The 21,324-nt window shown below is 40.3% G+C and overlaps 1 protein-coding gene across 2 annotated transcripts in view; it reads right to left on the minus strand.

Annotated features, from left to right (window-relative positions):
• Positions 1 to 21,324, minus strand: part of TMEM245 (transmembrane protein 245) — a 102,575-nt gene that overhangs the window by 69,537 nt on the left and 11,714 nt on the right. For both annotated transcript variants that reach the window (XM_030293181.2, XM_030293180.2), the window contains exons 3-6: positions 19,924 to 20,025; positions 6,352 to 6,468; positions 3,618 to 3,836; positions 1,014 to 1,183 (exon numbers count right to left, since the gene is read on the minus strand). In XM_030293181.2, the coding sequence (XP_030149041.1) occupies positions 1,014 to 1,183; positions 3,618 to 3,836; positions 6,352 to 6,468; positions 19,924 to 20,025 (608 nt within the window). The remainder of the gene's footprint in view (positions 1 to 1,013; positions 1,184 to 3,617; positions 3,837 to 6,351; positions 6,469 to 19,923; positions 20,026 to 21,324) is intronic.

The raw sequence follows: 21,324 nt of genomic DNA on the forward strand, positions 1-21,324 counted from the left end.
GGCCTCAATTCTGTCTCACCCGACTCTCCAGCCTCACCTCTTCGCATATTCCAGCCATGACTGTTTCCTTGGTGTTCCCTAAGAAGTCATGCTGTGGCCATCTCGACCTGTGCACTGCTCCATCCACCTGTTCTTCTTGCCCTGTCAACCTAATAAACCCCTACTTGCGCTTCAAAATCTGCTATGGCATCACCTCTTCTGCAAAACCTCCCTTCTCCCACTACCTCACCAACAGTGAGTCCTTTCTTGATCAGTATGACCACTGTATCCTGTACATGCGTTCCCCCCTCACACACACACACACACACACAAATTACAACCACAGCTATCACTTACACAAAGCTTACTGTATACCGGGCGCTGATCTAGGAACTCACTTAACCCTCACAGCCATTCCATGAGGTGCATTCTATTGTATTTATTGTATCGATAAGGAAACCAAGGCACAGAAAGGTTAAGAAACTCATTCAAGGTCACATAGCTAGTGAGTAGAATAACCGGGATCTGAAACCAGTGTGGAATCAGGGTCCATGCTCTCAACCACTGCCTCTGAATTTTAATGGATTGCTGTCTCTCCACTAAACAGGGCTGCTGCACCCAGTTTTCTGTGATTCACTAGATTTTCCTGAGGACTTATTAGCACATTATTTGACCTGTGGGAATTACCCCAGAAATACTCACTGCACTGAGGAGGCATTACCTGGCAATATAATTTTAGGCAAGTCACTTAGTCCCTCTAAATTTCAATTTGGTCCTTATAAAATGAGGGAGTTGAACAAGGTGTTCTAGAACATCCTTTTCTCCCACTTTTAAGAGGGAAAACTACTTACATAATACTTAAACTAAATCTATCCTATACTCACATAAGGCATAATTCTAAACTTTAAATCTCATCACAGATTTAGATGTTAAATGTGTTATCAACAATCCCAGTATGAACACCAAATACCAGGAAATGGAATATGTGTATTATAAACTCCACCAAAACAGCCCAAGGTCTTAAAATACAATACCTTGCTATCAACTTTTAACAAGAATTTTCCAAGCCCAATAACCGGCCATGGTGCGAGAGCCTCCTGCCGCTCCTTGAGGAAGTGCTCAGCCACCTGCCACCACACGCGGCAGCGTTTCGCCAGGAAGTCCACGACTCCAAAGTGAATGACAAGCTTTTTGAGGATCCAGACTATAACGAAGAAAAGCATACAAAGCCAAAATCAGAACACGAGGAAAGGTCCTTTCTCATACAAAGAACACACAAAGTCAGAACATGAGAAGGTCCTTTAATTTCACGTGACCTTTCAAAAAACAGTGAAGCTAATATTAAATAAAGACCAATTAAGGGGGAAAAAAGGCAAGGGGGAAGAGATAAAAGTTCATGGTATTCCAAACAGACAGAATTAGGGACGATAACTTTTCCTACAAGCCCCATCTGCCCATACATTACCTTCGTAGTGAAATCTGAATCCTTGAAGGAGCCATGGATTCTTTCATAGCCCGTATAAACATAAAACACTGATCATGAAGATTTAGGGGACTACAATCTTGGCCCCTCGCCCCTCACCCTTCTTGGGTAAAGAATACTAACCCCTGACATGTCCTAATTTCCTTAGCTATTATCACTGCTCTTGCTAAATGTGATTCTTTTCCTTGGATGTTTAATGTTTAGTGACCCGAAGGGTAGAAGGTATTCCATTCGCATCATGATTTTACACCAGTGCGCTGTACTCCGATTTCTCTACCTGATGCTGCTCTGTAAATCTGCATCTCTTAGCAGAGTTCAGCGGAGAAGCAGAGTGGGCTTAAGCAGGGCTGTTACAAGTGGCCCCCAGGCTGTGCACTGCACAACTTCTGCACAGACCACTCACAGAGCACAGTATGAAGGTACCCCTCCACTCTGGGCAGCAAGGGGGCCCTGCAAGCAGACGTTAAGCTTCCTGTTAAAAGCCAACTAAGAAAGTGGTGGGGCCAGAAGGAAGAGCTACTCATCTGTGGGGGGCAGGGGCCTTGAAGTCTGGACTCTGGATAATTGATCTCAACTACTATAATTTCCCTAACTCCAGAGATTTCTGTGTCCTTAGCCCTGGCCTTGCAATCTAATGATTCACAGTTTACTCTTTTGAACCATGAGCTCAGTGTTACATACCAGTTCAACAACTTCATCATTAACATTTTTAAATCTCTAAAGAAGTCCTAGGAAAGCTCCTAGGGCTCTAGAATAAGCCCAGAGTAATTACAGGCTGTGGAAAATGTTCTGGGGGCCACCTGCTTACAGCCTACTCTCTCAAGGACATGTCAAATTCCTATAATGGCCTGAAGGTTAAGAAATGACCAGGACAAATGGAACTCCTACTAACAAATTTTAAAGAAAAGGGGTTCCAACAGCACCTGATACCATTTGGCAGCATAAAATAAATCATCTGGCAAAACCAAAAAAGTATGGAGCAATCCAGAAGAGCAATTTAAACGATTTCACTAAGCTTTTCTATGAATTCCTTAACAGAAACCATGGCTATAGTACACACCCTGTGGCTTGCTTAATGACAACTGTGTCTTACTCCAACTGCCAAACAGAAGTTCTGTTTGAGGATGCAAGAAGCAGAAACAAACTTCAACCTCTTATATTCTATGTTCCCTAAGGAAAGGCACTAAATAGTGTTCTGGTCATAACAAATCTTTAATAAAAGGGGGGGGGGGGGGGCAGTGCCGGGGGGGCTCAGTCAGTTAAGCATCTGACTCTAGGTTTTGGCTCAGGTCATGATCTCACACTTCATGGGTTCAAGCCCCGCATCAGGCTCCCCATTGATAGCACACAGTCTGCTTGGGATTCTCTCTCTCCCTTTCTCTCTGCCCCTCCCCTGCTTGCAACTCTCTCTCAAAATAAATAAATAAACTTAAAAAAAAAATAAAAAATAAAATTTTAAAAACTGTCCAAATTAATGAGAATAAGTTTTAAAAGTAATGATTAAAAGTAATGATCTAGAAGGCAAATGGTCCAATGAGTTTAGATTTTTAAACTGCGGTGGAAAACAGGCTTCCAAAAATCAAATTTTGTTTAAATCAATAGTGAAAAACTTTGATAAAGGATAAAGAACTAATCAAATGTAGGAGGCATCTGGATGTCAGGTTCCTAAGCATCAATTCAGGACTTAATAAACTTGGCCAAGCTTCTGACTGTGGTAAGAGGTAAGCCCAAACAATCAAGAAGGTACGAAATAAACAAACTCTTCAATAATGCACCTGAGTCACTTACTTTTCCAGTCTTAGAAGATGCCTTTAAATATACAATTGTTTTAGTTTTAAAAGAGGGTAGCATTATCTCAAACACTAAAATCCAAAAGTTAGGGGCGCCTGGATGGCTCAGTCGGTTGAGCGTCCAACTTCACCTCAGGTCATGATCTCACGGTCGGTGAGTTCCAGCCCCACATTGGGCTCGCTGCTGTCAGCACAGAGCCTGCTTGGGAGCCTCCGTCCCCTTCTCTCTGCCCCTCCCCCACTCACTCACTCTCTCAAAAATAAATAAACGTTTACAAAAATAAAAATAAGATAAATAAATGAAATAAAATCCCAAAGTTAAAGAAAAAACGTCTTCGGAGACAAGACCCTAAGTGAGCAACTACCTGCCACAGGCACCGGCAGCAACTGTACAATCCACAGGTTCAACCAGAGCTGGACACCAACGATGGCCCACACGAGCGACACGAAGTAGATGTCACTGGTTTTCTTCTTCCTGAGAAATGTTCCCATTTCAGCCCTCTGTCTACCCAGAGTAGGGGAGGGGGAAGAAGGTGAAGGAGATGAGGACAGTGGTGCGGGCGGTTCTCCTGTGTCCATGGTTTCTGAGGAGGAGGAAGAAAGTTACCACCATATTAGTCCACATTAGTTGACAGTCCCACAGAGCAACTTGCTACTCTGTTTCAAGCCTGCAAATGGACTCTGATAGTATGATCGCACTGGGTTAAAGAAGAAAAAGAATCTGGACGTGCCTGCATGTGCACTGAAAAGTGTGTGCAGAGTTACACTACTGACCGTATTTAAATCTAGGGAAATTAAGTTTGTTAGGGGGTGGGGCTGGGGATGGGGAATTTTTTACTCTTTACACACTTCACGCTGTTCAAGGTTTAATGTCATCTATTTCATGTATTCATCTATGAATCATTTAAATGCAAAACTAAGGAAAAACATGACAAAATAGCTAAGAATTATAATTAGCCCATGGAAACTACTTCAACTGTATAAAGCAACAAATATTAACATACCGAAGTCCTACATTTAAAAACTTGTCTTTTAACATAATTTTATTAGATCTATAATATTTCTGATGCAACATGGCTTTTCAGTGTCATTCGACTAAAATGGAGCCAACTGCTCTTACAAGAAGAACCCAGGGCTTTGAAACATGTCTTTCTCTCAGAATGAGGAATAAAACAGTGACAGATTGCTGGGGGTGAGGATTCAAGTAATGGTGATCACACTGAATTATTTCACATAAGGCACTGTTTTCTAACAAAGCAACTACTAAGTTACATTTTACTATAGGGTTATATTTTTCTATTTCCTAGTTTTACCAAAATATACCACATGCCTCAGAAATCATAGAACTCTTAAAGCAATATTACTCAGTATATGCCATGATGATGGAAACTATAAAGACCCTACAACTTGCATTTTGCCTTCCAGAAAAAAAAGTTAATGACAAAAGTAGACTGTTTGGAGCACCTAGATGGCTCAGTTGGTTAAGCGTTGGACTCCTGATTTGGTCATGATCTCATAGTTCATGAGTTTGAGCCCCACATTGGGCTCTATGCTGATGGCACAGAGCCTACTTAGGATTCTCTCCCCCTCTCTCTCGGTGTCCCTCCCCCGCATGCTCAAGTGCACTCTCTTAAAATAATAAACATTAAAAAAGTAGATATTTCATAAAGTCTAGAAAATAGAGGAAAGAAACAAGAACACTCATAACCCCAACCTCCTATTTGTCCCAGTCTTTACATAGTTGTATGTAGTTATACCACATTCCACTTACCCTTTCACACTTTCTTCCTTCAGTTGAATGTCACTTCTAGGAGAGCTAAGACCTTGTCTGTCTTGTTCTCCCTCTGCTGAACAGCACATAGGATAGTACCTGATGCTCACTAAATAGTGGACACTCACTAAATAATACTCAAAGACAGCCTTCCCTGTGATATCATAAAGTTCATAAGAAACTACATAGTAGCACTCTGATGGTTATATCATAATCTCCTTAGTGTTTATAATGTTCAATGTTTATCTGTGAGTAAACTGTTACTACTGATATACTAGCATCGTGGTAAGTCAGCCCATCTTATCAGAGGTAACATTCTATCCTGAGGTTTGGGGCTAAAGCCCAAGCTAGTTATAATACGCTTCTGTTTGACTTTGCTCTTTGAGAATCTTTCTAATTTGGAAACTTCATGCTGGTAAGTGTGGTAGATACTCAGAAGAATAATAAGTCCCTAACCAAAACATTATCCCCTCTTCATTTTGAAAACATAACTCAATGTGCAATAAAAATATGTTTTCCTGCTACCCCAAATGCTTTTTTCTTAGCTGATCTCTCCTTTTAAGACTTTTCTAAAGTCTGTTCTTCAGGAAGAGCTCACCAAAAATATTCCTTAACTCCAAAGCCCCTGGCACTAATAAACTTCTTGGCACAGAGATGGCCTTTTACACTTCTGAACTCTGTGGGAGTACAGTATGACTTTAAAGCTGATATAAATCTACCAGCTGGTCTTGCAGGAGCATGGTATCCAGAATAAGCAGACAGGTTGGTTTCAGGGGAAACAGTCAATGTATTAACAGCACAAGACACGCAAAGCAAACTTTGAGAAGAAAGAAATGCCAGAGAAATGGGAGAACTGTAAGACAGAAAATAAAAACCAAAAGAAAAAGTTGGATCAACAACAAAAGCAATGTAAAGAGTTAGAACAAAACCAGAACAATGGAGAACGGATGGCTACAGAAATGGAAAATAAGGACAGGATTAAGTGCAGAAAATAATGGAAAATGTAGAAGAGGCACAGAGAAAAAGGAAATAATATGAAGGGAAAGCGAGAAGGAATAACAAAAGAAAAATTAAAAGAAAAGCATTTTTCTTAAAAAAAAGGGAAAAGATGAAGATTCAAGAAAAGAAACAAAAAAGGTAAATAATTAAAAGCATGAAAAAAGTGATATATGAGAACAAAGATGAGAGGAGGAAAAAGTATAAAAACAGAAATCAAGGAAAATGAAGGACTAGTAAATAGCATTCTGTGATGCTCATGTCCTTAAGTTTATACTTTATGTGTATATGTCAATTTCCAGAATTGTACTTGAAAACATCCCTTCAGTCACCTGCAGGCTGGTCGGAAGGCTGGTCATCGGCACTTGATTCATACCCTGTGATGGAGATGGCCAAGGTTGCCAGAGTAGAAGCTGCCATGGAGATAACCTGCCCTGGTAACTCCGCTCCTGTAAAACAAGCACGTGTTTGCAAAACTTTCTAAAACCAAGTGGGAAATAACTGCTACAAACTGAAACATAGTACTAAATTTTCAAAAGCAATACAACAAAATGGTTATTATTGACCCACTGGACCAGGGGTTCTTCACCAAGGGAGAATGCTTTAGAATCAACAGGAAAGTCTGCTAAACATTTGGTTCCTGGACTCTGCTTATCAGTCCAGGTGCATGCATCACTGGTGCATGCAGCTGAGAGTGGATATATAAACGTGGAGTCCCGCTCTCTTACTTTTTAACTTCACAATCTGAATGCATATTGAAAAACACTGCCACACCAAGTCTGTGAGCTTCCTGAATGCAGACTGTGACTGTCTTACTCTCCTTTGTATCACTAGCTCCTAATACGGTATGAAACAGCCAACACTCAGTGCTTTTGATAATTGCATTCCATGAATGCATAGGCAAACGTCTGGGTACTATGCAAAATCATATAGCTCTATAAAGTGCATAATTCAATACAGGCAAAATCCACCACTGAAAATCTAAAATAATCTTATTACTCTGTTTCATTTTATATGTTCCCATGTTAAATTCCTAATACATAGTACACCAAGCTTAATCATTTGCACTAAAGTCAAATAAAATATTTACTGGCCAATGAGGTCTGTCTGTCAACTGTCAGTCTTTAATCTACTATGGCAAACAACAGATGAGCTCATACAATACCAGGTTCTAGCATGTTCTCCTCCTCCTAGAGACTAGAAAGCTTAAAGATTGTATTTCTTAGACTCCCTTGCAGCTAAGGTCCCATGTGAAATGCAGTTTCCACCAATAAGACACACCTATCAAGACCCAGACGACCAAAGTGAGACTCACTGGAATTTGGACGCTCTCAAGTCAAACAGTCACGCAGGCATATGGTTTTTCTGTCAAAACTTAGCAGAAGTTCTAAAAGCAATGCTACCTGATCTTAACTTTGCGGCAGGTAGCAGCAGCCATGGGACTTCTACTCAAATAGTCCTTTGGTGTCACTGAGCACTTCTCCTGTTTGCAATGCTTCTGCCTGTGACACATCTAAGTTTGTTTAACTGTCTGGTCTTCCCCGAAATTCTATATGTAAAAATTCTATGTGCTAATCAACACGTCTTTCCATTTAGACTAGCTAGTGCAGATTCTGTTGTCTACAACTAAGAATACTAACACTCACTAAATCATACACCCACACTCACGGAGATGGGACCTTACTTTGGGTAGGTCAATACACAGTGTGACAGCACAGAATTCTGCCAAGCCAGTGAAAACAGCCATGGCCATTCAGAAAACTCCAAATGAGCTCCACCTACTTAGCAAATCCCAGGCTGGCCATCTCCCAGAGACAAGTAGGCCAGACCCTAAGATGGCTCTTTGGTGGACTGAACCATGAGGATCAAGAGCATTCGTCTTACTCAACCATACCCTATCCTTCCTCTAGTAAATGCCTCTGTGATCTGACAAGAGGTTTATCTTCAGACGATCCAAGAGCAAGTCAAACTCCTGATCTAGGAAGAGAACAAGATATCTGGATTGGGACTTATTCCCCTGGCCTAAGGATCTAAATTGTTTCTTAGATACCAAGAAGGGAACAAAGAGGGAAAGACAGCATCTTTCATGTCTTACACATTCTCACTATTCACTGAATTGGATGCTGAGGATAAAGACACAGACCCTGCCCCTGTGGAGCCTGGTGGAAGAGACACATAGGGATTGAAGATCCACATGGGAAAAAAAAATTCTTACCACAGTTGGGGATAATTTGTTAATTCACCTTAAAAAAAAAAAAAAGCACACAAATGTGAATGTACACAAACTATAATGACTGCTGTAAAGGAAACACACTAGCTATTTTATGAACTCCTAGTAGAAGAAATCTTAGTCTGGAAAATCAGGAACATCTTCTCTTTAAGAAATAAAAATAATGATATACAAAGGATGAGAAGGAATTGATCAAAGGAATGTAAATAATATTTGGGGCAGAAGAAGTGAGTAGGAAGGCCACGGAGTGAAGACACTGGCATGTTAAAGACAGTGTGTCTGGAACACAGACAGCTAGTGAAGTGGTATTGAGTAAACAAGGCTGGACGTGTTGAGCCAGATGATCCAAGTCATAGAAGACCATAGTAAGTACTTTAGTCTTTATTCTAAAAGGTGTAGGAAAGTACTGAGGAGTTTTAAACAGGAAATGATCGTGTTTTTACTGAAATTTAATTGATACTTACAGCTTTACATGCAGTTATAAGAAATAATAGAGACAGACCCTGTGTACCCTTTATCCAGTTTCCCCCAATGGTAACATCTTGCAAAACTGTAGTACAATTATCACAGTAAAGATATCGGCATGGATACAAGATACAGAACAGTGTCATCAATGCAAGGATCTCTCATGTTGCCCTTTCATAACCACACCCACCTTCCCAGTCCATAAATAAATGATCAGCTTTGAAATATAAAAAGAATCATTTTTGCTGTTTGGTCAAGAGCAGATTGGGAGGGAGCAAGAGTGGGTACAGGGAGAGAAGTTACTGCAACACTGCAGGCAAGACATGATGACAGCATGCTCTGCAGCAGTTTAAAGGGGAGATGTTGCAAAAGTGGCTGCATTTAAGACATGGAGTGGTCAAAGTGGACCAGACTTGATGATGAACCCATAAAGGTAATGAAGGAGATGACGTGTCAAAGATAACAACCCTCAAGTTTCCAGATTATGGTTAGATAGATAACCATAGGGAAATACCATGTCAACAACCAGGGAGGGGAAATGGAGGAAAATTTTGGACATTTTAGGTATTTTTTTTAGAATTCTAGATAGAAGTTTCAAAAATAAACTGATTACACCAGAGACAAGTCAGGATTTAGCTTCTTGTGCAGCTAGGAGAGATTTCTCAGGCTCCACTCAAGAGCAAAGGAAGGGAATACATGATTAATAGCCTGGGACAGCAGAGTAGAGAAAGAAAAGAAAAATGCTTCCAGTAAAATTTTAAAAAGCAAAGTTTTGGGGCGCCTGGGTGGCTTGGTCGGTTAAGCGTCCGACTTTGGCTCAGGTCATGATCTCACGGTCCGTGAGTTCGAGCCCCGCATCGGGCTCTGTGCTGACAGCTCAGAGCCTGGAGCCTGTTTCAGATTCTGTGTCTCCCTCTCTCTCTGCTCCTCCCCTGTTCATGCTCTGTCTCTGTCTGTCTCAAAAATAAATAAACGTTAAAAAAAAAAAAAAGAAAGAAAAAAAAAAGCGAAGTTTTCTTTCTTATATAAGATTAAAGACTACTCTGGAAAACAGTATGGAGGTTCCTCAAACAATTAAAAACAGAACAACCCTATGACCCAGCAATTGCACTACGAGGTATTTATCCAAGGGATACAGGTATGCTGTTTCAAAGAGGCACACGCACCCCAGTGTTTATAGCAGCACTATCAACAATAGCCAAAGTATGGAAAGAGCCCAAATGTCCATCGATGGATGAATGGATAAAGATGTGGTAGTACATATATACAATGGAGTATTACTCGGCAATCAAAAAGAATGAAATCTTGCCATTTGCAACTATGTGGATGGAACTAGAGGGTATTATGCTAAGTGAAATTAGTCAAAGAAAGACAAATATCATATGACTTCACTCATATGAGGACTTTAAGACACAGATGAACATAAGGGAAGGGAAGCAAAAGTAATATAAAAACAAGGAGGGGGACAAAACGTAAGAGACTAAACATAGAGAACAGAGGGTTACTGGAGGGATTGTGCGGGGGGGGCGGGGCTAGGCTAAATGGGTAAGGGGTTTATTGTTGAAAAACAAAAAATTAAAGACTAGTCAAGGGTCCTAAATTACTAAACCTACCTCTTCACAAATTATTTAATGAAGTAGTGAGTCATCTTTGAGAGAGCCTGAAAAATAAGTCCTTTGTTTTAAGTAGGTCCAAAGTAACAATTTTATAGATCCTCAAATATGGATTCTCAGTTTGGCTGTAGTTTGACTTACATTTCTAAATCCCCGCTAAGTCCTCATTCACTAAACAGGTAACTAGGCTACATGCTAAGAGACTGAGACCCAAGCCCCAACCTCAGTCTAATATTTAGTCTACCAGTTATGATTCAGTATAAAAGCTAATGTAAAGACAAGTGTAGCATATTTGGGGAGCACAGAAGATGGCAACCTAATCCATGCTTGGGAGGTCAGGGAAGGATCTCCAAAGATGCTACTTAACAGGAATGGTAAAAGATGCCACCCTTTAAATCCATTTAAATATGTTAGCCACTGGGTGGTTCAGATGGTTAAGTGTCTGACTCTTAATTTCAGCTCAGATCATAATCTTACAATTCATGGGTTCAAGCCCCATATCAGGCTCTGCACTGACAGTGAGGAGCCTGCTTGAGATTCTCTCTCTCTCCCTCCCTCTCTGCCCCGCTTGTGCTCTCTCTCGCGCGCATGTGCTCTCTCTCTCTCTCAAAAATAAACAAACATTAAAAAAAAAATATGTTAGCCATATTAAAACAAAACAAAACAGAACCAGTCTATCTTGGAGGGGAAAAAGAGGTTTATGTCTTAGAGGGCAGCAGGAGAAAAATTTTTCAGAAAGACAAAAAAGCAAGTGTAAAAGCACAAAGGCAAGAAAAAAACACCATGTGCTGTTCAAAGAACTCTTAAGAAGTCTGATAAGGCCAGGACATAAGGTACAATGAGAAGAGCGGAGAGATACCAGGATGCAGAGGGAGAACGGAGGGTCTCATGTTTACTCTGCACAGAGGCAGCACGATCAGTACAACTCAGTGTTTGGGAGCACAGGTGAGGAAACAAGACTGCTCACATTCAAATCCCAGATCTACTCCTTACTAGCTAGATGACCACTGGCGAGTTACTTAAAATCCAGGTGCCTCAGTCTCCTCATGTATGAAATGGGGCTTCTCTAAATTCTGATTTCATATGAGAATTAAGTGAAACAGTACATATGAAATATTCAGAACAATACCTGGTATGCAAGACTCACTCAGTAAATGTTAGCTATCACCACCACCTATTTCAAAGCCTTTGGCTTTGGCAGAATAAACTATAAGCATAAGCCACTAACACTTGTGCAGTATTCATCTGTGCCTCTCATCCCCTTTCTACTTCATATTATGGCCATTTCCCTAAATGTCTTATGCTCCTAGCACACATCTTCAGATATTTATGCAAAATATCTTACCTATAGTAGGCACCGAAAGACTTGAGGAAAAGTTAAGGCCAATAAATTAAACCCTCACACCTTAAAGACCCTGTCTCCAACTTGCTGATATCACTAAAACAATGCAGTAAATATTCAGTGAACCATAGCTAAACCAATGAAAACTATGCAGCATTATCCTAGTTAATACACAAACTAATTTGGCAAATTTTTAGAGGGCCTGAAACTTGACAAAGGAATGAAGGGAGTAGCAAGCAGGAAAAATCCAAAAAGCGTATTTGAAAATTACTGATGTAAGATTTGGCAACTGCTCTTACTTATCAAACAGGCACTTCAATGACTTCTGTCTTAGTGATATCCTCCTGAGCTTCAAAAACCCCAAGGGTTCTGGCAGAAATGATAGACCAAATGCAAGAATGCCAGGACTGAGAATCTAGGCAGAGTCATGGTGTTGGAAAAAACCCCAGCTAAAAATAGGCATACAGACAAGGGAACATAATCTTGGGACCGAAGAACTGTAACCTAAAAAAGGAAAGAACATCCAAGGTTTCAAGTGTCCATCTACCCAGGGACAGGGCCAGCATCAAGGGGAGGCCCAAATAACAGGGATCTACACAAGTCCAAACAAGCAGGCCACCAACAGCCTAGCACTAGGGGACAGAAACTCACGGTCTGGCACAGTAGAAACAGATCACATGTTCTGACAGATTAACAGATCTGTTAATATGGCTAACTCAACAATAGGCAGAATAACGTTTTCAATAAACAGAGCATAATTTGTTTTGAAAATGCTCTAAATAAGGAGATACTCAATCTACTTAGTTCTCTTTCACAGTGACAGTGGCAGTTGCCAGAAATACATCCAGTGATGCCTACTGGAAAGAGGCTGTGCATACCAAGTAAAATCTCCCTAGCACGTAAAGCTCCCTTTGAAGAAGGCTTCTGTTTCCGTTGCTAATGTGGAAAATACACCTCCCTCTCAGTGACTTCTAGCATCACTTCATTATGCTACTGGTCAGTAGCAAGGGCTTGGATATGGACCAGTCGAAGTTTCCCTAGGCCTGTTTGACTGTGTCAGATAGGGCAGTAGCAGATGAGCAGTAAGAAGTTTACTTTGTTCCTTTTCTTTTTCCAATTGAGCCTCAACTGAACCAAACTTGTTCACTCACGTTGCATGTTATTGCAAAATGATGAAGGCAACCACCAAGACTTCCCTGCCAAGGCATTTCTGATTTTTTTATAAACAATCACTAGTGTTGGGAGGAACAGATCCAGCTGTACTTGCTCATGCTTCTCAGACTGTGGGTCCAGCGTATTAAAGATACACCTGATGCTTGTTTGCCTAGCTTTGGAAAAAGCACTTCTTAGTGTAAATTTACTCAGAGTAAATGGCTGAGTCTATGTTTCTTCATCTGTAAAATAAGTAGAAGTACGAATCCCACTGATTACTAAGAAAATTAAGTAAGAGGGATGCCTGGGTGGCTCAGTCGGTTAAGCGTCCAACTCTTGATTTCTGCTCAGGTCACGATCTCGCGGTTCGTGGGTTCAAGCCCCACATCAGGCTCCATGCTGACAGCGCAGAGACTGCTTGGGATTTTCTCTCTTCCTCTCTCTCTACCCCTCCCCTGTTTGCTCACGCACGTGTGCTCTCTCTCAAAATAAGTAAAAAGAAAACTTAGAAAAAGAAAATTAAATAAGAGCATGTTTAAAGAGCTCGGCAGGGCCTCGCCCATGTTGCTATTATTAACAATAAAGGCCAAGGGCACTCACACAGAAGCTGGATTCCAGGTTTCTACCAAGTGAGACATCTAGGATCCAGGAAGCAGAGTAGCTAGTCCCTGCACTTGCGGGAGGCAAACAAGGCCCATGCGTAAGACAGAGGAGCTCAGTCAGTTGAGCGTCGGACTTTGGCTCAGGTCATGATCTCAGTTTGTGAGTTCGAGTGCCACATCAGTCTCACTGCTGTCAGCGCAGAGCCCACTTAAGATCCTCTGTTCCCCTCTCTCTCTACCCTCCCCACTCGGGCTGGCTCTCAAAAATAAATAAAACGTTACAAAAAAAAAAAAAAAGACTAAGAACCATAAAACTACAACTGAGTACAAGAGGGATCAGCAGTCACTACACCTTTTCTGGATGACTTGTTCAAAGAGCCTGGTGAAGGGAAAGAGCACCGGAGTCCTTGACCCGAAGCTTTCATTCTTAGCTCCACCGGCCACCTGTGTGACTGTGGTTAAGTGATTACTTAACCTCTAGAATTAAAGGTCTTCATCAGCAAAATGGACATATCTACTTTACAAGGGTCTTTTTTTGGAGGGGTGGCAGGGAGAGGAGGAGTGTTTGTGGATTAAAAAAGTACATTTTAAAACACAGTTGACACTTAATATTTTTTCCATACATTATCTTGATGTTCCAGAAAATACCAAGTAAGAGCTCCCAAGGCCTATGAGAAAATCACTGAGGAAGGCCCCTGGGCTCAGAAAGAACAGCTGAAACTCCACAATGATCCACAAGAAGACTCTACCAGATCTAGGAACTAAACAAACTTCATGCTTTGAAATCTGAGCAAATCCAAAGTATTAATTGTGTGAATCCAGTGAATCATAGGTCATAAAAGCTTCTACAACACTGAGATTCAAAGCTCAAAAGACACAGAGAAAGATGCCTACATAGGTGCCTAGGAAAAAGTACAAGTCGTACAACAGGACGATGGAAGTGATCAGTGAGGAATAAATGCACGTACCGCCCTGGTGGAGCACTAAAGCATTCCTGTACCTAACTATAGTACAGTGACATCTACAGGAGGGAACTGGCTGTAATAAAAGGGAAAGGTTGTCTTAATTTGGATTAGATGTTTTGAGTTCTGATGCCTAAAAGAAACAAGGTTCTAGGGGCAAGAGGAAAAACAAATACTCAAATTAAGAGGAAAAAAATGTTTAAAAGATTTATTTTATGATGAAGATTACCTACACTAGCAGTCTATAAAAAGGATTCTAGATCAAGAATAATCTATTCTGGGGGTGTCTGGGTGGCTCAGTGGTTAAGTATCCGACTTTTGGTTTCGGCTCAGGTCATGATCTCACAGTTTCCAGAGTTCGAGCCCCATGTCGGGCTCTGTACTGATAGCATGGAGCCTGCTTGGGATTCTCTTTCTCTCTGCCCCTCCCCTGCTTGCATGCATCTCTCTCAAATAAACTTTAAAAAATTAAAAAAGAAATGAATATTCTGAAATAGGCTAGAATAAAAGTAAACAAAACAAGAAAACCCAACATTTATAAATCTGCTTTCAACATATGTTCTGTGTCTCTGTGATTTCCTTCCTTGTAACAGTCTAGAATACAAATACCAGAAATCTGCTGGGCATGCCAGCACATATCCATGCTGGGTTTATGGCTGATAATAATAATCAAACATGGCCTTCTTTTTCCCACAGCTCAAAACTTGGTCTTAGAACCCTGTCTGCATGGCTCCCTGAGCTGCCTTCACCAGCTGATGAGAATTTACACCTAAGAGAAAACCTATTTGAAACCACTGCTTTAACCTAGATTATTCATAACTTACAATGAAGTACTTACTTGGCCCTGTACAAAAGCAGTCAAAAGGAGAAAACTGTCCTTAAGAAGTAAAAAATAGAACTACCATAAGATCTAGCAATTCCATTTGAGTGTATTTATCCAAAGAAAACAGAAACACTAACTGGAAAAGATCTATATGACCCCATGTTCATTACAGCATTACTTAAAATCCTCAAGATATGGAAACAACCTAAGTGTCCATCAGTGCATGAATGGATAAAGAAAATGTGGTGTAAGTACAGAATGGAATATTACTCAGCCAAAGAAAGAAAGAAAGAAAGAAAGAAAGAAAAGAAATCTTAGATGGACTTCAAGAGCATTATGCTAAGCTAAATAAGTCAGACAAAGAAAGACAAATACCATATGATCTCACTTATATGTGGAAATGTTACACACACACACACACACACACACACACACACACACACACGCTTGGTGGCCAGAGTTGGGAGAAGGAAATAGGAAAAATGGGTGAAGGGAGTCAAAAGGTATATGCTTTGTTATAAGTCACAGAGATGTAATACACAGCATGGTGTCTAGAGCTAATAATGCTGTATTGCATATTTGAGAGTTGCTAAGAATAGATCTTAAAAGTTCTCATCACAAGAAAAAAAAACTTTTTTGTAACTACACAAGGTGATGGATGTTAACTAGATTATTATAATCACTTCACAATGTACTATTCAAATATTGAATCATTACGTTGTACACCTGAAATTGATACAATGTTATATGTCAAATACACCTCAAGTAAAAACGTAAATAAGGATAGAAAGACAAGAAAAGAGAAGAACTGATTTCCAGAAAAACAAAAAAAGGAAACCATCCTGGGGTAAGTGGTGAGGGGTGAGGGATAAGCCAAGCTCTATAAACCATTGCTATTAGCAGAAAGGGGAGGGAGGAAGGGAGATAAAGTTACCCAGAGGAACAAGTGGTGAACACCAAGCTTCATACAGTAGTTGTCAAAACAGAAGTTTACTTCTACTGGTCTGATATATAACCACAGAGACTAATAGATTGTGACCAGGAAGATTGGGCGAATAAAGAAAACTGGAAAAAAAAACAAAAAAAATCTCTCCTATTTTCCACTCTCAGAGAGAGATGGTTTCCAGACAAAAAAACAAAAAACAAAAAAACAAAGAGCAATTTAATCAAACACACACACACACACACACACACACACACACACACACACACACGGGGCCTGGGTGGCTCAGTTGGTTGAGCAGTCGACTATTGATTTTGGCCTATATCATGATCCCAGGGTTGTGGAATCAAGCCCCACGTCAGGCTCTGCACACGGAGCATGGAGTCTGCTTGGGATCCTCTCTCTCTCTCTCTCTCTCTCTCTCTCTCTCTCTCTCCCTCCCTCCCTCCCTCCCTCCCTCTCCCCTGCTTGCACTATCTAAAAATTAAAATTAAAAAAATCTTAAAAAAAGTTAACACACACACACACACACACACAAACTATAAGGTAGCTATACAAATACACAAGGATGCCACAAATAGCCTTGTGATTAGCATAAAATGAAGATGCTAAAAATGTTTTAGAAGTGTATTTGACATAGAAAGGTGCTCATGACATAAGATTTAAAGTGTAGATTACAAAATAGAATGTTCACTATAATCCAATTTTCTTGTGTTTTAAATTCTGAAGGCATAAAAGTCTTAAGGCATTAGTAAACATTTAGATGCATAATGGGATTTTGAGTAATTTTTATTTTCTTCTTTTTGTTTCTCTGTAGTATTCTCTAATTTAACTATACAAAATGATATCTAAGAAATTAATTTTTTTCTTTTAACAATCTGCTGCAATTAATTAGTAATTTGCTTTTTCTTGATGTATAACCATCAGAAAGAAGTAACATCGGTTGCTGTAGAAGCCGTGTGCTGCTCAGATTTACCTCTCCAGCCATAGCTGTTTCCACGTGGATGGATAAGGAGAAGTCCAGTCTGATTGATGATGTGCAGACCATTAATATCCGGCCACCCTATGCTCCATCTTACAGCTCATTAGAAACCTCTATCTTTAGAGGCACCTGGGTGGCTCAGTCGGTTGAGCATCTGACTTCGGCTCAGGTCATGATCTCACAGTCTGTGAGTTCGAGCCCCACATCAGGCTCTGAGCTACAGAGCCTGGAGCCTGCTTCAGATTCTGTCTCCCTCTCTCTCTGTCCCTCCCCCACTCGCATTCTGTCTCTCTCTCAAAAATAAAATAAAAACATGGGAATGCAAGCTGGTGCAGCCACTCTGGAAAAAAGTATGGAGGTTCCTCAAAAAACTAAAACTAGAACTACCCTATGACCCAGCAATTGCACTACTAGGCATTTATCCAAGGGATACAGGTATGCTGTTTCTAAGGGACACCTGCACCCCCATGTTCATAGCAGCACTACCAACAATAGCCAAAGTATGGAAAGAGCCCAAATATCCATCGATGGATGAATGGATAAAGAAGATGTATATATATATACAATGGAGTATTACTTGGCAGTCAAAAAGAATGAAATCTTGCCATTTGCAGCTACGTGGATGGAACTGGAGAGTATTATGCTAAGTGAAATTAGTCAGTCAGAGAAAGACAAAAATCATATGACTTCCCTCATATGAGGACTTTAAGAGACAAAACAGATGAACATAAGGGAAGGGAAACAAAAATAATATAAAAACAGGGAGGGGGACAAAACAGAAGAGACTCATAAATATGGAGAACAAATAAAGGGTTACTGGAGGGGGTGTGGGAGAGGGGATGGGCTAAATGGGTAAGGGGCACTAAGGAATCTACTCCTGAAATCATTGTTGCACTATATGCTAACTAATTTGGATGTAAATTTAAAAAAATTAAAAATAAAATTAAAAAAAATTATAAAATAAAATAAAGTAAAAACATTAAAAAAAAAAAAAAGGGGGCGCCTGGGTGGCGCAGTCGGTTAAGCGTCCGACTTCAGCCAGGTCACGATCTCGCGGTCTGTGAGTTCGAGCCCGCGTCGGGCTCTGGGCTGATGGCTCAGAGCCTGGAGCCTGTTTCCGATTCTGTGTCTCCCTCTCTCTCTGCCCCTCCCCCGTTCATGCTCTGTCTCTCTCTGTCCCAAAAATAAATAAACGTTGAAAAAAAAAAATTAAAAAAAAAAAAAAAAGAAAGAAAGAAACCTGTATCTTTAACAAACTGTTTTTGGATATAAATCACTTGCAACCATAGTATCTCAAAAATAATCTTTAAAAGAAAATGGTGTATTCAACATTGTACTGGAAGTTCCAGCCAGAGCAACGAAGCAAAAAAGGAAAAAAAAACAAAACAAAACAGCACCTAAATTAGAAAGAAAGTATCTTTATTCACAGATGATTCTCTTACATATGCAGGATCCTAAAGTAACCACAAAAAATTATTAAAGCTTATGAATAAATTCAACAAAGTTACAAGACACAAGATCAACAGGACACAAGATCAAACACTCATGATCTTGGATTTGGCAATGGTTTCTTTTAGACAGAACACCCACCAAAGCACAAGCAACAGAAAAACTGGAAAACTCACAAATATGTGGAAATTAAATGGTAGAATTCTCATTAAACACTGTGTCAAAGAAGAAATCAAAAAGGAAATCAAAGAGTATCTTGACCCAAAGAAAACAGAAACACAACAAATGATATTTATGGGACGGAAAAACAGTTCTAAGAGAACAGTTTAGAGTGATAAACGCCTACATTAAGAAAAAAGATCTCAGGGCGTCTGAGTGGCCCCGTCGGTTAAGCGTCCGACTCTTTATCTCCACTCAGGTCATGATCTCGGCGTTCATGAGTTCAAGCCCCACGCTGGGCTCTGTGCTGATGGTGCAGAGTCTGCCTGGGATTCTGTCTCTTCTTCTCTCCGACCCTCCCCCACTTGTGATCTCTCTTTCAAAATAAATAAACTTAAGACTTTTTTAAACAAAAAAGATTTCAAATAAATGACCTAACTTTATAGTTAGCTGTGAGTACAGGGTTTCCTCTTGGGGTGATGAAAAGATCTTGAAATTAGACGGAAGTAACGGTTACATAACATTGTGAATGTACTAAATGCCACCTTAAAAAAGTTAATGGTTAATTTTATGTTATATGAATTATACCTTTAAAAATGCAAAAAAAAAAATTTTTTAAAAGGCAGGGGAAGGGAAGTGGGGCGCTGTCTTAAAACCTAAAATATTTTAGGGGCTCCTGGGTGGCTCAGTCGGTTAAGTATCTGACCCGATCTCAGCTCAGGTCTTGATCTTAGAATTCAAGCCACATGTTGGGCTCCATGCTACGTGTGAAGCCTACTTTAAAAACAAAAACCAAAAACCTAAAATATTATAAACAAGTTTATTTTCTATTCAGAAAATACAGATTTTTAAACAGATGCTAAGCCGTTTCATCTTTGCATGTTTTTAAAATAAAGCTACTTTCTCAAACACTTCTTAAGAATAATATTAATAGAGAGGCGCCTGGGTGGCGCAGTCGGTTGAGCGTCCGACTTCAGCCAGGTCACGATCTCGCGATCCGTGAGTTCGAGCCCCACGTCAGGCTCTGGGCTGATGGCTCAGAGCCTGGAGCCTGTTTCCGATTCTGTGTCTCCCTCTCTCTCTGCCCCTCCCCTGTTCATGCTCTGTCTCTCTCTGTCCCAAAAAAAATAAATAAAAACGTTGAAAAAAAGAATAATATTAATAGAATGTTCCATTTCTTACCAGAAGACTCTTTTCCATTATGTTTTTCATAGAGGGTGCCCACAGACATCAGGAAAACAATAACCAGGAATACTGGAATTCTCCATGAGCCCGCCAGGGATGCTGAAAATTATCAAGAGTTAACATTTTTAGTTGAAAACCTAGCACACATCTTTAAAAGAATTAGTAAACTGACATAACAATTTGCCATAGAAGACGTTAACAAAATTGTTTCACAGGGAAATTTTTTTTTTTTTTAAAGAGCGATGAAGCCTCAATTCAGGGTTTGTCTCAGTTAAAACCAGCTCTGCTGAGGCCCCTCGTCTAAAATTGGGTATGTGCCAGGGGAGCTTGGGTGGCTCAGTTGGTTGAGCGTCCAACTTTGGCTCAGGTCATGATCTCATGGTTCGGGAGTTTGAGCCCCGCATTGGGCTTTGTGCTGACAGCTCACAGCCTGGACCCTGCTTCGGATTCTGTGTCTCCCTCTCTCTCTGCCTCTCCCCTGTTTGTACTCTCTCTCAAAAATAAACACTAAAAATATTTAAAAAAAAAATAAAATTGGGTATGTGCCAGCCTCCCCTTAACGTGCTCATATCACCTGAGGAATCAAGTCCATTCTAATGCACACCTAGGATTTAAGACCATCCTGAACTCAAACCTTCCATTTAACCTCAAAATTACCTGCATCAGTTATAGAACCTAAAGTCATGGAGCCTGATTTCATTTCCTGAAAATACCACTGGGTGTGAACTCCATCTCTCAAGAGCGGGTGAAATGGCCCAGAACAGCACTGCAAAAAGCTTCAATGTATCCTCAGTTTAAAAGGCAAAAACGCTAACAAGCGCCAAGGACCAGGTACCTACCCACAGGCATTTGCGTTTCCCTGAGTAAATCTAGAGCCTCCTGAATTGCTGCCTCCTCCTCTGCCTTCCCCAAATTCAAAATGAGTCACATCGGACATTAGGGGATCTTGCTAATATACTCCTCTAGGATTCCAAATCAGCAAAGCTCGAAAGCAATGCTTTGTTCCACATCAGTCTCTAAGCAAAGAAATACTTTCAATCAGCTCTGGTGTTTTATTTTTAACTGTAAGTAGCTCTAAAAACTACTTTAAGTAGGCTAACTACTGCTCTAGGTTACTGAATTTTGTTTTTAAATTAGAACCTAATGTTCCCTAAGTCTTAACTTGGAGATAAGAGTCCCTGAAAAAAAATCACTCTATAACATCCTAGCAGCCATTCAGCTAACAGTAAAGAGTCCCAAATACCAGGAAACTCATTCTTTTGAGCAGCTGACACTAATCGTCTTTACGTTGAACAGATTTGTCTCCCTGAAGCTACTCCTTGCTCTGACATCTCTCCCCCATAGGAAGAGAGATCTGTTTAAACCATTCTTTCACAGGACAGTCCTTCAACTAGGCTT

This window comes from Lynx canadensis, chromosome D4, assembly GCF_007474595.2.
Source record: "Lynx canadensis isolate LIC74 chromosome D4, mLynCan4.pri.v2, whole genome shotgun sequence".
In the NCBI taxonomy this organism is placed as follows: Eukaryota; Metazoa; Chordata; class Mammalia; order Carnivora; family Felidae; genus Lynx; species Lynx canadensis.